Genomic DNA, 17,909 nt, shown 5'->3' on the forward strand with positions numbered 1-17,909 from the left:
GGCGGCCGGCGCCGGAGCCCCCGCACTTCCTGGAGCGGGGGAGGGGCGGCGGCGGCGCGCGCGCGGCCGCGGCGCCCGCTGTGCGCGGGCACGGCGCGGGCGCGCGCGGGGCGCGCGGGCGCGCGCGGGGACCCAGCCCGCCCCGCCCCTCACCCGCTCGGCGGGCGCCGGGGGCGGCGGCGCTAGGAGACGCGGCGGAATCAGGCCGTGGCGCACAGTGGGTGCCCAGCGGTCCTGGCCGCGGGAGGTGCGCGGAAGGACCGGGACGCTTTCAGACGCCGCTCAGCGCCTATGCGACGGGGAAGGGGTTGTGCAGGGCATGCTTCCCACGGGGGCGGGTGGGGCAGGATCCTCGCTGAGCAAACAACGTTAAGCAACACTCTTGGGAAGCAGACAGAAGTGGAGGCCAAGCGTTTACCCCGAAGGTAGTGCGGCCAGCGGGGAGCCGAGCCTGACTCTGTCCCAGGCTGGGTGCCGGCCCCACCCCCCTGCCAAGCAACGCAGGGCCCCGAAGGGTGGAAAGGAGCGGCCCTGAGGTCGGAAGGGCGACCCCAGGGTCAGATCAGATGCCTGGGTGTAAGGAGAGTGTTCTGGCTGGAGGACGGAGGATGCCGTACGGACGGGGAAGGAGGGGAGTCATCCAGGCCAAGGTGATGGCCGTTGGGACCCCCGGCGGCAGTGCAGGCCAAGCCCAGGGTGCGCCGCAGATCACGGAGGCCTGGGAAGGCGCTCTTCTCCACGCTAAGAGCAGTGGGTGTCTCACGAGCAGAGGAAAAGGGCCCTGGAGGTGGACAGGTCCTGAGAGCCCCGGCTTCACGCCGGGAGGGAGAAGGGAGAAAGCAGAGCCTTTGCCTCCCCCAGGGCTGGCACTCGGTGGGCGCTGGTGGGCACATTTCGCCAGCGTGGGACTTCCCTGTGGTCCAGTGGGTAAGCCTCTGCGCTCCACTGCAGGCTGGATGGGTTGGATCCTGGTTGGAGAACCGAGATCCCGTGTGCGGAGACTAAGAGGTCGTATGCCGGAAGGAAGATGGCAGATGCCGTGGTGGGCTGCGACTAAGACCAGGGCAGTCAAATGCAGAAACGCTTCTTAACAAGAGCGACCCCTTCCTCCTCTCCTTCCTCACCACACCCTGGGGAGGCAGCCGGGAAATTGACCGGGGCGTTGGGGGGTTTGGTGAGGCGTGCAGGCTCAGACAGGGGACCGGGAGGTGCCCGCGGTCTGGGCCCGGTCTCTGCCCACGTTGCCTCGCTCCTTCCCTGGCCCAATGCCGTCTTATCCGCCGGGCAAGTGCCAGTCAGACCGCAGCACAAGCCGTGCCCTCCTGTCTGTTGAGCCTGACCGCCTGCAGTGGGCGGGCTCCCACCGCTGTCCACACGCGAGCCTGCCTTTGACACCCGCAAACACCCACTGAGGTCGCAACTCTTGCAGCCCCACTGACTGAGGGAGAAACTGAGGCTCAAGCGGTCAGTCACGCTGTCATCAGCCCCCTAGTCACCAAAGGGGTCCCGTCCAAGTCTGCTGCCGGACTGCGAGGGATGGACGAGGTCTGGGAAACACGGTCAAGCCAAAGGGCCCCCCTTTCCCTCCCTCCCCCCTCCCTCCATCCCCCCCTTCCTTCCTTCCATCCATCCACCATCGTGCCTTCGCAAACACCACTGCAGGATCTCTGTGCTTAGTGAATAAGGAGACTAACTCGGCGCCTGCCCCCATCCTCTGCCTGGACCAGGCAGGGTGCTCAGCCAACACTTGATGAGGGCGAGTGCCGAATGTCTGGACCGCAGGTTCTGCCAGGTGTCCATGGCGGGGGGCGGGGGGTGGACCAGGCCTCCTCGGGCTTCCGGCTACACAGGAAGACGGTGGCTGGGAGGGGCCCAGAGCAGAGAGGGATGCAGATGCCGAAGACAGAGGATGGGTCTGTCCTGGCAACAGTGAGAGCTAAAAGTCAAGATGCTGCTGCTGATGGCCGCGGGGTCCTCAGGAGACAGCGGCTTGGGTATCCCAGTGATGCCCAGGCAGTCAGAGCCCGCGGGCTGCCTCTGGCAGCACCAGGCTCGGGTCGCCTGGGGCCTCATGGAACCCGGGCAGTTTCCCCCTCCGGACAGGACAGCGCCAGCCTCCCGACTGTGGTGAGGATTCAGGAATGAGGCCCGTCCCGTGCTGCTGGGGATGGGCCGGTCCCCCTCGGGGGGCACAAGGGGGCGGGGGCAGCAGGGCCAGGGCCACCGAGACAGAGTCCAGCCCAGGGTGGCCAGGGGGCTGCAGCCAGAGAGCTGGAGGCTGGCACCCGCTGCCCCTGCCCGCTGAGGGGGTGGACCGGTGGGCCCGGAAGTTGACCTGGAGAAGGTACACACCGCCTCAGGATGGGGTGGTGCCACGTGCAGTCCCGTGACCTGCAGCAGGAAGCCCCGAGGGAAGGGGCTGAGGGCGCAGCAGGTCCTTCCATCTGGAGTCAGGGTCCCCGCTCTGGGCAGCCTGGGCTCTCCTGCCCGGCTGGGATGGGCTCCTCTCCCGGTCAGCACCACACCTCTGGCTCCCGGCCCAAGGGCACACTGGGAGCTCGCTACCATGTTCCTTTGCTACATCTGTGTTGGACGCCTCTGTCTGCCCCAGTCCAGGGGGCTGAGAAGAGTCGCACGTGACTTAGCATGACTGAGCGACACATGCTGACCTAGACCGTGAACTGCGCCAGGACGCCGCCTCCCCGGCTGGCGGGCCTCATCTTCTCCAGCCACGCGTTCCCCGGGCCCAGACTCGGCCCTGGGCTCTGTCTCAGATGCTGAGAAGACTTTGGAATGATGACCCACAAATAAGAGAAGCGGGCTGGAAAGCTGGGGCGACTGCAGCCATAGGGACCGGAAGCCTAAAGCCCCCGGTGGGCTCTCAGGATGCAGCCCGGGACCCTCAGGAAGGTCGAGTGCCCCAAGCGGCTCAGGGCGTGGCTGGCAGAGGGCAGATGAGCAGAAGCAGCCCCAGGCCCCATGGCCACCCAGCCCAGTGGTCACAGACACGGAGCACGGGGCTGCAGGCGTGGGGCGGAGCCAGACACGAGGGCCACAGGACCCCTCTCCGGGTCGGGGAACCGGGGGCGCTGGGGCAGTGGGGCCGCTGACAGACAGAAGGCTCTCTAACCCAGAGGTTCTCAGTCTTACCGGCAGCGCACCTTCTTGTTTTCCTTTGGCCATACCACGAGCTTGTGGGATGTTAGTTCCCCTGACCCGGGATTGAACCTGTGCCCCCCGCGGCGGAAGCACACCAGAGTCCCAGCCACTGGACCATGAGGGAATCCCCAGTCTGCCTCCTTAAAAACACTTGTAAACCAACGTCCTCTTCGTGCTGCGTTAGGCAGAGTCCTGTCAGACTCTGCGACCCCATGAACTGCAGCCCACCAGGCCCCTCTGTCCATGGGATTCTCCAGGCAAGAAGACTGGAGTAGGTTGCCATTCCCTTCTCCAGAGGATCTTCCCAACCCAGGGATCGAACCCTGATCTCCTTCACTGCAGGCAGATTCTTTACCGACTGAGCCACAGGGGGAAGTCCTCCTTTACAGCCTGACAAATGACGTGAGTGAGTGGTCAGCTCCGGCATGTCCTTCCCACCCTACATTATTTGCCAGGACCCCAGAGGCACGAGGGAGCCGCCTTTGAAAATTGCCTGTGTGATCCGTCCCTTTCTTCTTTTAGGCAAGACAGCTGAGACCCAAGGAAAGCAGTCAGGCTCCTGAGTTCAGAGTCTGCAGGGGTGTCTGCAGCTCGCTGGACAATCACTGCGCACCTTTAATAGCGGGAGATGGATGAGGCCCCCGCTTGCTCGGCCACTCCACCATGTTCCTCTGATGGCCCTCGGGTGGCACCAGCACGGGCAGTGACAGCATGGTGCCGTGGGGCTCCCAGGGGCTCGAGCTGGGGTCCTGCTCCTTGGCAGCAGCCTGCCCTCCTCCCCTGATTGTTGACCACCCTCCTAGGGGCTGTGACAGATCGGCCAGGCTGCGGAGCCCCTCCCAAAGCCCTGAGCCGACTGGCTTTGCCCCAGCTGCCCACGTACCCAGGTGAGCCCCCTGCTTCCGCTGAGCCTCGGGGGCCTCAGCCTCTGTCCAACAGAGCTGTGCCTAGGGGTCCCATGAAGACGTGATCCCTGTGGCTCCACGACCACCGGGACCACCCTGGTGTCTCACCTCCCCCATCCCCCTCATCCACCTCTCCTCTCACAGAGGACCCCTGGAGCCAAAATTCCCTGCGTTCTTTTTTTTATTTTGCCGGTGTTCTTGATACTCGCCACTGCCCAGGGGCATCTCCCACGGTACATTAGCGTTCACAGGAACCCAGGATGAGAAACTAGAGTATCAGGAATTCCCTGGAGGTCCAGTGGTTGAGATTCCAGGCTTTCACTGCTGACAGCCTGGGCTTGATCGCTGGTCAGGGGACTAAGATTCCATAAGCCTCACAGCACAGCCCAGAAAACAAAAAACAAGCACACACCAGGAGAAAAGAGAATGGGAAACATGAGGGCAGCAAAAAGGGTGGAGGCTTCTCTGAGCCTCAGTTTGCCCACCTGCAAGATGGGGCCAAGGTTGTCTGCGCACCCACCTGGGGAAAGCCCGTGTGAGCGAGAGGGCTGCCTGTCTGTCTGTCCTGCACCGGGAGCAACACAGGAAGGTTGATCATGGAAGAGAGGCTGGTGGGGGGAAGGGGAAATCCACTTTGAGGGTCCTGTGGGGGGCTCGTGGCTAGACAGCCGTGCTCCAGGCAGCAGAGCCTGAGCTGTAAAGGCCCCAGGTGCTGCTTGGTGTCACACCCTGAGGAGCAGCGGGGTCAGTAATGGGGTCACGACATTAAAGACTGGATGCAAACGGGTGGGACCACAGGTCCAGCTGCGTCCCCCAGGAGCCACGTGGCGCCGGGGCAAGCAGGGCAGGGAAGAGCCAGATGTAAGTAAAGTTCCTGAGCTTACAGCCACACAGGTGGCCGGGCTAGAAGCAGCCAAGTGCATGTGTGTGCCTGCGTGTGTGTGCGTGTGTGTACGTGTGTGCCCGTGGGTGTGGGAGTGTGTGCCTGCATGTGTGTGCATGTGCCTGTGTGTGCATGCACGTGTACGTGTGCCTGCTTGTGTGTGCATGCGGGCATGGGGTGTTGTGCATGTGTGCATGTGTGTGCCTGTGTGTGTGCCTGCGTGTGCATGTCTGCGTGTGTGCATGGGTGCACATGTGTGCGCCTGAGTGTGTGTGTGCAGGGTGTGTGTGTGTGTGCCTGCGTGTGCATGTGTGTGCGCGTGTGTGTGTACACGTGTGCCTGTGTGCATGCGTATATGTGTATGCCTGCGTGTGTGCGTGTGTGTGTCCGTGTGTGTCTGTGCCTGCATGTGTATGCGTGTGCCTGTGTGTGCGTGCATGTGTACGTGTGCCTGCTTGTGTGTGCCTACATGCGTGTGCATGCTGGCATGGGGTGTTGTGCATGTGTGCATGTGTGTGCCTGTGTGTGTGTGTGCCTGCGTGTGCCTGCATGTGCATGTGTGCGCGTGCGTGTGTACACGTGTGCCTGTGTGCATGCGTATATGTGTGTGCCTGCGTGTGCGCGTGTGTGTCTCCGTGTGTGTCTGTGCCTGCGTGTGTGCATGGGTGTACATGTGTGTGCCTGTGTGTGTGTGCAGGGTGAGTGTGTGTGCCTGTGTGTGTGCGTGGGTGTACATGTGTGTGCCTGTGTGTGCGTGTGCAGGGTGAGTGTGTCTGTGCCTGCATGTGCATGTGTGCGCGTGTGTGTGTACACGTGTGCCTGGGTGCATGCGTATATGTGTGCCTGCGTGTGTGCGTGGGTGTACATGTGTGTGCCTGTGTGTGCGTGTGCAGGGTGTGTCTGTGCCTGCATGTGCATGTGTGCACGTGCGTGTGTACACGTGTGCCTGTGTGCATGCGTGTGTGTGCATGCGTGTGTGCGTGTGTGTCTCCGTGTGTGTCTGTGCCTGCATGTGTATGCGTGTGCCTGTGTGTGCATGCGTGTGGGTTCCACAGCTTAGGATTCCACCAGCGCCTCTCTAGTGGCGTGAGCCTCACCCCTGGCCCAGCCTGAGGCCCCTGCCCAGGGCCCCAGCGGGCAGCCTGGAGCCTGGGGTCCTCGCCCTTGCTGCCAGGTGGTACCTGAATGGAGGATACAGGCAGGCCAGGTGGCCCGGGGAGGCCATGCCCTTTGTCCCCTGCCTGCCTGGCCCCGGGTCCTTGTCCCTCGTTTCTGTGGAGGGACTTTCACTTACTCCTCCTCTTAGCCCACTCTGGGCAGGAACACGTGTACCAGACACGTAACTGCTCCAGAAGGAGAGGCGCTGGGTGGTATGATCAGAGCTGCAGGGTCCCGGGTTGCCCAAGCCCAGCCTGGAGAGTCAGGGAGGGCTTCCTGGAGGAGGACCCGCTCAGCAGAAGCCAAAGGATTAGATAAGATTAGTAGTGAGTGGACAAAACCAGGGGTTGTGTGGGGCCCACTAAGCAGCCTACTGCCTTGAGCAGAACTCTGAATCCAATGGGACTGAGACCGCTCATATATCGAATGCCTGGTTTAAATAACCCTGGTGGACCAGTGGTTAGGACTTGGAGCTCTCACTGCCAAGGGCACGGGTTCAATCCCTGGTGGGGAAACTAAGATTCCATGAGCTGCACGGGGTGGCCAAAAAGACAGACAAGAAGCAGAAACAGAAAATAATGTGTGGCAAGCATCAGCGCTGAGTGCAGCACGTGTCATTTCTGTGTCATCCCCAACACGCTGCAGCCGGAGGCCTTTGAGCCAGGCCACCTCTTCAGACTCCGGGAAGCCTATGAAAGTCCGGGCCAAGCCCTGGATGGGGAGACTGGAGCGTACACAGACCTCGGTGCGCCTACTACACACCCAGCCCAGGTCCTGGGCTGACAGGGTCCCAACCCTGCGAGACCGATGCTGCAATACAGCCCGGAAGAGAGCCAGCCATGGTCCCTCAGGCAAGAAGTGGCAGAGCCTGCATGGACACCCAGGTCTCTGAGGCATCTGCCCACCTGCCACGAGGCATCTGGGTGAGCCCCAGGAAGCTCAGAAGGCCCCTGGGCTGGCTCCACCCAGGCACCCTGCCAGCCTCAGCCAAATACCTGCCTCTCAGGCCTGTTTCCTGATCTAGCACTGAAATGGGTGAGCTGGCAGGGAGCTTGCTCTGGGCACCGTGTAGTCACACTTCCTTGAAACCTTACAGAGGGGATGAGTGCTCAGAGAGGTCAAGGAGCTCTGGGAGGTCACACAGCAGGGCAGCGAGAACACGGGAGCAGGTCAAAAAGCTGAAGGGACATTGGACTCCAAAGGCCCACAGCCCTAAGCATCTGATGCACTGCCCCACGGAGAGCCAGGAGAATTCTCCGGCCATGCTGCCTCCAGGGCGGCGGTGTGGGGAGCAGCAGGGCCCACAAGGGCCTTTGGTTTTTCTTTTTGGAAAAGCTGGGCACTCCTGAGCCAGGCCCAAGGGCAGGCCCGGCCCTCACGGTAGCTGCATTCTTCCCCTCCTCCCCTGCCCCTCCACCGCCTCCGGGTTCCACTTGCCTCTCTCCTTCTGTGGATGTGAGACGTGAGGCTCCCGGAGAGGAAGCCTGGGGAGGAGTCCTGGGTAGGGGTCCTCCTAGCTGCAACCTTGAGGTCAGTCAGATGGCATCAGAGTGCCCATGGAAACTGGAGGCAGAATTTTGCAGATTTGAATCCCCACTCAGTTACTTCTCTGGGCTTCCCTGATGGCTCACACAATAAAGAACCCACCTGCGATGCAGGAGGCCTGAGTTCGATCCCTGGGTTGGGAAGATCCCCTGGAAAAGGGAAAGGCTACCCACTCTAGTATTCTTGCCTGGAGAATCCCATGGACAGAGAAGCCTGCCAGGCTGCACTCCATGGGGTCACAAAGAGTCAGACACAAGTAAGTGACTAACACTTTCACTTTGAGTTACTTCTGGGCCTTGTGACTGTCGGGAGGTCCCCCTCTCACAGAGCAGTCTCCAGGGTGGTTGTGAAAATGAACCAGGAAATCACAGTTCGGGGCTCTGGTCCTTAAAGGAACCCTTCTGCCCCGTCTCGGCTGCCCAGGCCACGGGCTCGAAGCTTCTCTGTAAAATGGGCTTAGGGGGTTTAAACAGATAATGCATGCAAGTCTTGGGAGGGGTCCTTGGAAGGGTAGGAGCAGCGGGGCTGCAGGACCCAGACACACCCTCAAGTTCAAGCATATCTTGTTTTGATTTCCAGTCCCCGTGTGTGTGCCCGCCCGCGTGTGTGCGTGTGTGCACATGCTAAACCGCTTCAGTTGTGTCCAGCTCTTTGTGACCCTATGGACCGTAGCCTGCCAGGCTCCTCTGTCCATGGGATTCTCTAGGCAAGAATACTGGAGCCCGGTGCCATGCCCTCCTACAGCGGATCTTCCCGACCCAGGGATTGACCCTGCGTCTCTTGCATCTCCTTTATTGGCAGCTGGGTTCTTTACCACCAGGGCCACCTGGGAAGCCCTTCCAGTACCCACACCACCCAAATCCTTGGCAGGGCCAGGCAAGGTGGGCTCACACCCACTGGTGATTTTCAGGCCCAGACGAGCGGCTCGCGATTCACCCGGGGTTCCTTGGCCACAAAGGTATCATCCAGGAAAAAGGTAGTAAGGCACGTGGTGCCAGTGCCAGGCAGAGGCCTGGGGCCAGCCAGCCAGACCCCTGGGCGTCGCCGGATTGGACATGGGCGGCGTTCAGCCCGGGGGGTCCGGAGCCCAGCGCGCGCATAGGCAGCAGAGAGAGGCAAGAGGTGGGAGAGCGCGCCCAGGGACGGAAGGGGCGCGCGAGGACCCTCGGGCACCGGAAGGGGCGCGCGGGGCGGTTGGCCGCGGCCCGGGGCGGCGGCGGCCGTTGGCGAGAGGCGGCCCGGGCCAGACGAGGTCCGGTGTCTGGCCCGGCCGCGGCCACCATGACCAAGGACTCGCCCAGCCCTGCGGACGGCGGCCGCGCAGCCTCCCAGAAGCCGGCGCCTCCGGGCCCGGCGGCGGCGGCGGCGGCGGCAGCGGCGCTGGAGGAGCACCGGCGGGAGCTGGAGAAGCTGCGGGCGGAGCTGGAGGCGGAGCGGGCGCGCGGACGGGCGGAGCGGCGGCGCTTCTCGGCCGGGGCGCGGCAGCTGCGAGAGGAGGCGGAGCGAGAGCGGCAGCAGCTGGCGGACCACCTGCGCTCCCAGTGGGAGGCGCAGCGCAGCCGGGAGCTGCGGCAGCTGCGGGAGGACGTGCTGCGGGAGCGCGAGGCCGAGATCCGGCAGCTGCTGCGCTGGAAGGACGCCGAGATGCGGCAGCTGCAGCAGGTGCTGCGCCGGGAGCGCGACGGCGTGGCGCGCCAGGCCCGGGAGCTGCAGCGCCAGCTGGCCGAGGAGCTGTTGAGCCGCGGCTACGGCGGCGGCCGCGCGGGGCCGCCCGAGGACGCGGGCGCGCGGTGCCGGTGCCGCCTGCAGGAGGTCCTGGCGCAGCTGCGCTGGGAGACTCACGGCGAGCAGGCCTCGCGCATCCGCCACCTGCAGGCCGCGCTCGACGTGGAGCGCCGGCTGTTTCTCAAGTACATCCTGGAGCACTTTCACTGGCACCCCGCCCTGCCCAGCGCCCCCGACGCCCCTCTTCCATTGGGAGAGCCGTCTCGCGAGGCCGCCGCCAAGGCCGCCCGCGGACTCGGAGCCCGGGATGGCCGGAGCGCGGGCATCCGCGCGCGCTCCCGCTCCCTCGACCAGGTGCCCGCGGCGCGCGCCCGCTCCCCCGGCAGCCCGCTCCCCGCGCGCGCCAGCTCGCTCGGCTCCCTGGCGCCGGCGGGTCCCCGCCCCTCGCTTGACGGCAGCCCGAGTCACCCCAGGGCCCCCGAGTCCTCCTCGCCAGACGCTTCCCTCTCGGGCTCCCTGAGGCCCCTGCCGCCGCCGCCGTCGCCGCCCCCATCGGAGCGCCAGACACCTAGCGCCCTGCGAGAGGGGGAAGAGGCGGGGAGCCGGCCCCGCGAAGCCCCGAGCCCCCCACCGCCGGGCCCGGGCCACCGCGAGCTGCTGAGGCGGAACTCGGAGCTGTCCGAGGCACTGCAGGAGCTGGCGCGCCGCTGCTCCGGCCTCCGCGAGGAGAACGTACGGCTGCGGCGCTTGGGCCTCCCCGACGAGGCGAACGAGAAGGCTAAGCGGCTCAAGGGGAAGCACGCCGAGCTGACCAGTCTCGCGCGGCGCCTGGAGGACCGCGCCCGCAAGCTGCAGGAGGCCAACCTGCGGGCCGTGAGCGCGCCGGTGCCCGGAGAGAGCCGCGCGGGCCTGGAGCTTTGCCAGGCCTTGGCCCACCAGCGCGCGCGGGACCTGTCCGAGCAGGCGAGCGCGCTGCTGGCCAAGGACAAGCAGATCGAAGAGCTGCGGCAAGAGTGCCACCTGCTGCGGGCGCGCGTCGCCTCGGGCCTCGGCCCGCTCCCCGGAGAGGGCGCCGCCAGCGCGCAGTGGCTCAGCATCGGCGACCTGGACCGGCTGCAGCGCGAGTCCCAGCAGGAGGTGCTGCGCCTGCAATGGCAGTTGACGCTGCAGCAGGCCGCCGGTGGCGCGCGCGCGGAGGCGGGCGGCCAGAGCGCGCCCTGCGAGGCGGCGCGGCGCCAAGTGCGGGAGCTGGAGCGCGAGCTGAGCGCGCGGCGGCAGGAGTGCGAGGAGCTGGGCGCGCAGGCGGCGGCGGCGCGGCGGCGGGGCCAAGAGGCTGAGGCGCAGCTGCAGGTGGCGCTCCGCGAGGGCGCCTGGCTGGCCAAGGAGAACGCGCGGCTGCAGGCCCAGGCCGCCTGGACGCGGAAGGTGGCGGCCGAGAACGAGGACGTGCGCGGGCAGCTGGGCCTCGCGTGCCAGCAGCGCGACGCCGCCGGCTTGCTGGCCGAACAGCTGCTGCAGCAGGCGGCGCAGAGGCAGGACTGGCAGCATCCGCTGCAGCACCACCTGCAGAAGGTCCTGTGTGATCGCCAGGCCGCCCGGGACGAGATGTGGGCGCCGCGGTGCCAGCCTGGCCAGCCTGCCCAGGACGACCCGGGGACCGAGCCGCAGCTGGGGCCTGTGAACCCAGCGAAACCTCCCCCCAGCAGAGACAGACGGAGGAAGGAAGACCTCCTGCTGGAAAACCCAGCTGCCCTCGGGCAGCCAGCCTGGGTCCCCCAAGCGCCAGACTCCAGCGGTCAGCCTCTGGACTCCAGGCTCCAGCCCCAGAGGACTGGATCCCAGTCGAGCTCCTCCTCGGAGGTGGAGTCCGCGTGGGCCACGGTGCCCTCCTGCCCTACGCTGGACGCCGATACAGCCAGTGAGGCAGAGGACCTGGAGCCGGACAGCCTGCCCTCGACCCTCGAGGCGGGGGGCTTGGAGGTCTCCGTGGCCACCCCTAAGCTCAAAATCTTCCTGGCTCGGTACAGCTACAACCCATTTGAGGGGCCCAACGAGCACCCTGAGAGCGAGCTGCCACTCATGCCTGGGGACCACGTGTACATCTTCGGCGACATGGACAAGGACGGCTTCTATGAAGGAGCACTTGCGGACGGCCGGCGGGGGCTGGTGCCTTCCAACCTGGTGGAGCAGATCCCCGACAGCGACATCCAGGGCTGCCTGCCCACTGAGTCCCTGGACCGAGGCCCCACTCGGCTCCCGGCAGCTGGGCAGGGCCAAGCCTGGAAGGATGACCCCAGTCCCGGCTTCTTACCTGGGCAAGCCCAGGCGGCTGTGGACAGAGGGCCGTGCCCAGTGGCGAGGGTGGGCTCCAGGACGGAAGTGGCAGCAGAGGTCTCAGACACCAAGACGGGAGCCGGCCGGTTGGGCTCCCAGGAGAGCAGGGACAGGCAGGGGCCCTCCAACGCTCCTCCAGCGACCAACAGCGTCCCTCGTATGGCCCCCATGCGCCTTCACCTGCAGAGTGTCGCGGCCACGTCGGCTGAGATCGCCTGGGTGGGGGACAGCCAGGCTCACGCGGTGTACCTGGACAACCGGGAGCATGCCCTGACCCCCATGGGCGTGACTGGCTACACCTTCCGCCACCTGAAGCCCGGCACGAGGTACCAGGCGCAGGTGGAGGTGCGCCCCACCTGCGACTTGCTGCAGGCCTGCCGGGAGAAGACGCCCTCCGCCGTCACCTTCGAGACACCCTTGGCGGGGCCCCCCCACCCTCCCCTGGATGTGCTGGTGGAGCGCCACGCCTCCCCGGGCCTCCTCGTGGTCAGCTGGCTCCCCGTGACCATCGACGCGGCTGGGTCCTCCAACGGAGTCCCAGTCACGGGATACGCCGTGTATGCTGATGGGCTCAAGGTGGCGGACGTGGCCGAGGCCACCGCGGGGAGCACACTGCTGGAGCTCTCCCAGCTCCCGTGGGCTGCGACATGCCAGAAGATCTCAGTGAGAACCACGTCTCTCTGTGGCGAGTCCTTGGATTCCGTGCCTGCCCAGATCCCTTACGACTGCTTCACGTCTCTCCACTGGCCAGAGATGTCGCCTTTCGGCTACACCTGTGGGGACCCATCTGCCCTCAGCGGGAGCTTCCCCTTCTGCGCTCAGAGGCTGGGGCCTACACCCCTGAGTGCCAAGGCCCGCCCTCACGCCCCCCGAAGCGGCAGGGAGCCCCGGGCCAGGTGTCTCGAAGCATTCCCTGAAGAACCCCAAAGGAGGCAGTCCCCAGAGCCCAAACTGATTTCAGAAAGTGGAGGTCCCAGTGCAGGCTCGGGCAGCCAAGCCCAGGGGCCCACGGAGGCCCGGAAGCCCTCCAGAAAGAACCGGCTCTTTGAGAAGCGTCCCTGGAACCACAGGCCATCTCTGCCACGGGGCCGGCCTCGTGGGGAGGGGTCCCAGGACCGGCGGGTGCTCACTGGCCCAAGCCCTACCCCGGGAGTCCCCCGTCTGTCCCCTGAGCCTGCACCCGGCAAGGAGCTGCGTCAGGAGAAGGCTGCCTCTGGGAAAGTCCTCAGACAAAAGGCAGACGCTCTTGCGTCCACCCCTCCTGAGCTGGGCAGCAGCCAGCAATCTGCGTCTGACTTCAGTGGCGCTCAGCGGGAGGACGCGCGGGGTGCAGAGGGGCAAGAGCAGAGACGAGCACTCCGGGGCCCGAGCATGCAAGGTCAGGCTCCGGGGGCCCGGGCTGGGGGCTGGCTCCGGGGGCCCAGCTCAGTACCGTGTCCTGCTCGGTCCGGCAAGGCCCTCGGGACGCCCAGGGGTACCACCCTGCCGCCGGGGACAAAGGTGGGCCCTCTGGCTGGGCTCTTTGTGGCCCTCCCTGATCACGAGCCCCTGGCCGTGTCTGCCACCCCCAAGGCTGCAGAGGGGGGGCTGGCCCTCCGGAAAGGGCGGCTGCAGGACCCCCACAGCTTCTGCCGCAGCGAGTGCAGCAGGCCAGGGGGCAGCAGCGCCAGTCATCTGGTGGCCGAGGTGGACGCGGGCACGGGGTGGACGGATGGCTGTGGCAGGTGGCATTTGCCAGGACACCTGGGTGACTCCGAAGGGCTCACCGGCCCCCAGGGCTCCTCTCCCCTGCCGCAGGGGAGCCCCGGAACACCCTCCTGCTCACTCTGGGCTCCAAAGACCATGATGGCAGCTCTGGACTACCACCCCCGGGACTGGCTGGCGCGGGGCCCGGCGAAGGGCCAGCTGTCCCTGAGGGCAGGGGACGTGGTCACCGTCCACGGGCCTGTGGACGACGAGGGCTTCTACTACGGGGAGTCAGGCGGCCACAGAGGCCTGGTCCCCGCCCACCTGCTGGACCACATGTCCCTCCAGGAGTGAGCGCAGCACCCCGCAGAGGGGGCAGCCTCGGCCGCCTGCGCCCCACGCGGGCACCCACCGCCAGGCCCTCCTCGCTTCGCCCTGAGGCTCCTGCCCCACACACTGCTGCTCTGAACCCTCTGCCACCCCAGGCCTCAAGGGCAGCGAAGCTGAGGTCTGGACAGAGCCGTTTCTAGAAACAGCAAGCTGCTTCCAAGAGGTTGGCGGGCGGGTGATTGCGGCGTCTGGACCATCGGTCTGATCCTTTCCCAGCTCCTTCCTCGAGACCTGTTTCCTCTGAGGGTTTGGCTTCTCTCAGCCATTGCCTTGTATGAAAGTCTAAAGAAAAGCCTGCCTTGACCAGAGTGTTACTTTGCTATCTTCTGTTCAAATCCTCATTAAAAGTTCATAGAGACAGAAGAGAACTTTGGGAGTGGAAGCCCAACCAAGGAGGCAAGCCCAGCCCTACCCCTCCCTGCCTGTCCAGGGGCCCTGGAGGACTGCAGACGTGTTTCCCCAGGCAGAGGGTGGGGGAGAAGACCCTTTAGTGGGAGGTCAGCTCAGCCCAGGTCCCCACTGCAGTCAGACGGGCACCACCCTCCATAGGGGCAGAAGGGAGCAGCCGGACGCAGCTCGTTGAGGGTAGGAGCCACGGGCAGGTACTCGGGGGAGCTGGTGACTCAGGTCCAGAGGGTGCCGTCACATCACGCCATCCCCGGGGCTGAGACAGGAACAGGGAGGGGCCGGCCCGGGGGAGGCCTCAAGGTGACCCACCGTATCCTCAGAGAATGCGGGAGGCAGCCGGGGGCCTTGCGGTGCGCACACACACTCACCCCTCCTGAGCGGAAGCGTCGCGTCTCAGCCGGGAGGAAGCTGCCCGCCGAGGGCTGTGCCCCCTGCCCGTGCCCACACAGACACCAGCTTTCCAGTGAGAAGGCCGGCTCGGAGGCTCCTCGGCTGGTGAAATGTCCACACCGTACACTTTCCCGCCGTAGCCGTTTTCAAGTGTACAGCTCAGCCGTGCCGAGGATGTTCACGATGTTGAGCAACCAGTCTCCAGGACGTCTCTCCTTCTTGCCAAACTGGAACTCTCCCCCCGTTACACAACATCTCCCTGTCCCCTCCCTCAGGCCTTGGTAACCTCTAATCGTTCTGACGTATGACTTTGACTCCTCTAGGGACACCGTGCCAGTGGACTTGGACCAGAAATCCGGGCTTCGGTGTCTGGCTCCCCTCCCTGGGCACAGCGTCGGCGGGTGTAAGCCGAGTGGCGGCAGGTGTCGTGGCCCCGCTCCTCCTCAAGGCTGCTTTGCTGTCCGCTGGATGGGCCACGTTCGGTGCAGGCCTTCATCCATCGGGGCTGCGCCCCTGTTTTGGGAATCACGTGGACACAGATGTGCAGACATCTCTTGGCTCTCGCAGGCTCCCACGTTATCATATCTTTGTGAGCTCACGACCCAGAATGGAACCCGAGGCCCGCCAGGAACAAGAAAGCTGCTAGTGCACCGGAGGGCGGCCCAGCCCCTCCCGGCACCTGGGCTCAGGTTGGGGGGCTTGGTGGGCTGCCCACAGTCGGAGGGGGGCACAGGTGTGGTCCCCACTCGCTGTGAGAGAAACAACAGTTTAGCCGGAGGACAGGAACTTAATCCAGCGCTTGCAAGTTTAAACACAGTAGCTGGGTGGTGAAGAATCTGCCTGCCATGCAGGAGACCGGGGTTCGATCCCTGGGTCGGGAAGATCCCCTGGAGAAGGGCATGGCAGCCCACCCCGGTGTCCTTGCCTGGAGAGTTTCATGGACAGAGGAGCCTGGCGGGCTGCACTCCGTGGGGTCACAGAGTCGGACAGGAGTAAGCGACTGACACTGACTTTCGCTGCAGTCCGTGGGAACTGACCGGGTGGCCTCAGGAGACTGACCCCAGCCCCATCGCCCCGTCAGCTCTCTCTCAGCCCCTGCCTGCCCGTCGGCCGGGGCCCCTCATCGCCCCGCACAGCAGCAGAGTCTCCGTGTCCGTCGCGCGCCCACGCTGCTCTGCTTCTGTCCATCACCCTCCCGCACGCCTGCTCTCACCTGTGGTGCTTCTAGAGTCGCCTCCCGCCCCCCCCCCGCCCCCGCGCTGGCCCCCGCTGCGACGGAAGCCCCGCCAAGGCAAGGACCGCATGGCCTGGCGCACAGTACGTCCTCAGTAAATGCCTGTGGAAGGCAGGAGCTGGCAGGGCTTGACCACCCCCATCTGTGGCTCCCATGCAGGGCTCCGGGGGTGGGGGGGGGTTCATCCGGGGCACCGGGCCTCCCCACCCCCGGGACAGCCAGGCATGGACCCTGGGCAGCAGAGGAGGGCTCTGGTTCTGATCACAGAAGCAGAGGCAGGTGAGGCGGCGTCCTGGGCGGTGGGAGCCACATCTGGGGGTGCAAACACGGAGCAGCAGCCCAGGCGGGGCTGGGGCGGGGCGGGGCGGGGGCGGGCGTCCACACCCCCCCCACCCGCGCCAGCTGAGGAGGACCCCCTCCCCAGGGCTTCCAGCCCGCCGCCGGGAGCTTCCTGATGTCGCCACCAGATGGCAGCACCGGCGGCTGCTGCCCAGCTTCGCACCTGGGTCAGGGCCGCCAGGAACAGGCTCCCAGACCCCGCCGGCCCCACCCAGCCGTGTTCTCTGCCCGCCCTCTCCCCAGGGCACCCTGGAGAGCACCCCCCCCCCAACCGTGTATCCACAGGGGCCATCCTTCCAGGGGCTTCCGGAGCAGCGTGAAAGCCTTCTCCAATACGCTTCCTGCTGTCTAGCAAACCCCAGCCTCCCCAAGGCCCTGGGAAGCATCAGTGTCCCAGCCCGGCAGGCTGGGGGGCTGCAGGACCACCAAGCAGTGGGGGCTCTCGGAGCCTCTATTTCCTCATCTGGGGCCGGGCTAGGGCAGGAGCGTGTGGTCCAGGTTCAGGACTCAAAAGAGGACGAAGTCGGAGAGGGTGCAGGGGATGGGGGCAGGGGTCCGCGGCAGGGTGGATGGTTCTGGGCCCAGCTCTCTCCCCTGGGGCCCTGGAGCCTTTGGGTGGGGGGCAGGGAGAGGCTGCACAGGTGTGAGCAGGTGAGCCGCTGGAGACGGGCCCCGCCCCTCCCTGACGGACCAGGCGACCTGGAGGCCCAAGACCTGTCCAGACCTGCCCGGGGGGGAAGTGGGGTGGAAGGCCCGCTGGCCAGAGGGCAGAGGAAACTTTGCAGTGGGCAGGCGGGCAGGGTCAGGAGGGCTCTGGAGCCGGGGTCACTGAGCCTGTCTGGGCGCCGGCCACTTCTGCCCGGGGCTCTCTGACCCATGCTCGGCCCCTCGCCAGCCTGGGCCTGCTGTCCCACGACGGGGTGGGCTTGGTTCCTTCCCCCGTCACCGTCAAGGAGGCAAGAGCTGCACCCGCTCACCAGCCTGAAGGTGACCGCGAGACTCGTCTAGCCCTCCCTCAGGCTCCCGGCCGGGGACCCGCGCCCCCGTCATACGGCGGCCCCCAGGGTCAGCCCCTGCATCTCTCTCTGCCTCTCAGGGCCCGGCCCCCTTCTGCCCTCTGCCAGCGTGCTCTTTCAGAACACCGTTGCTAACTGATCGCTTTCAGAATCCTTGTGTGAAATCCGTGTTCATGAGAGCTGCACGGCACGGAAGTCACGATGTAAGAAGCTCGGAAATGCCCCCAAAGCCCATGTGAAGATCATTCCAGCACCTTTCGGTGGCACCTGCTCCCCCTGTCTCAGCCCCTGGAGGCCAGGCTTGGAGGTGGGGTGGGGGCTGCTTGCGAGGTCAGGGGTTCCACGGAAGGCAGAGCCCCACAGGCCAACTCAGCTCTTGTAAAGCTGAGCACAGTGCCAGCTGAGGCCGGCTCCAGACCCCAGGCACGGAGGGTTCCTGGGGCCATGCTGATGCCAGGGGCGCCCCAGTCCGTCCCGCCTGGCCAGCCAGCCCGCCAAATTCCCAGTGGCTGGTGGGGTCGGCCATGGGTCTGTTCTGGGGCAAAACGCCCTGTATTTGGAAGTTCCGGAAGAACTGATGCTTTTGAGCTGTGGTGCTGGAGAAGACTCTTGAGCATTCCTTGGACAGCAAGGAGCTCCCACCAGTCCATCCTAAAGGAAATCAACCCTGAATGTTCATTGGAAGGACTGATGAAGCTGAAACTCCAATACTTTGGCCACCCAATGCAAAGAGCCAA

The 17,909-nt window shown here is 65.5% G+C and overlaps 1 protein-coding gene across 1 annotated transcript; it reads left to right on the top strand.

Annotated features, from left to right (window-relative positions):
• Positions 1-8,858: 8,858 nt before the first annotated feature.
• On the top strand, positions 8,859-14,407 carry LOC114118891 (RIMS-binding protein 3A-like). The gene has a single exon (XM_027980278.3). It carries the CDS (start codon positions 8,932-8,934, stop codon positions 13,747-13,749), a length of 4,818 nt encoding a protein of 1,605 aa, XP_027836079.2. The 5' UTR covers positions 8,859-8,931; the 3' UTR covers positions 13,750-14,407.
• The last annotated feature ends 3,502 nt before the right edge of the window (positions 14,408-17,909 follow it).

The sequence above is a fragment of the Ovis aries genome, chromosome 17 (genome assembly GCF_016772045.2).
Source record: "Ovis aries strain OAR_USU_Benz2616 breed Rambouillet chromosome 17, ARS-UI_Ramb_v3.0, whole genome shotgun sequence".
NCBI lineage: Eukaryota > Metazoa > Chordata > Mammalia > Artiodactyla > Bovidae > Ovis > Ovis aries.

Coding starts and splice junctions, on each gene's coding strand:
- LOC114118891 (XM_027980278.3), top strand. CDS start 8,932: ATGACCAAGGACTCGCCCAGCCCTGCGGACGGCGGCCGCGCAGCCTCC.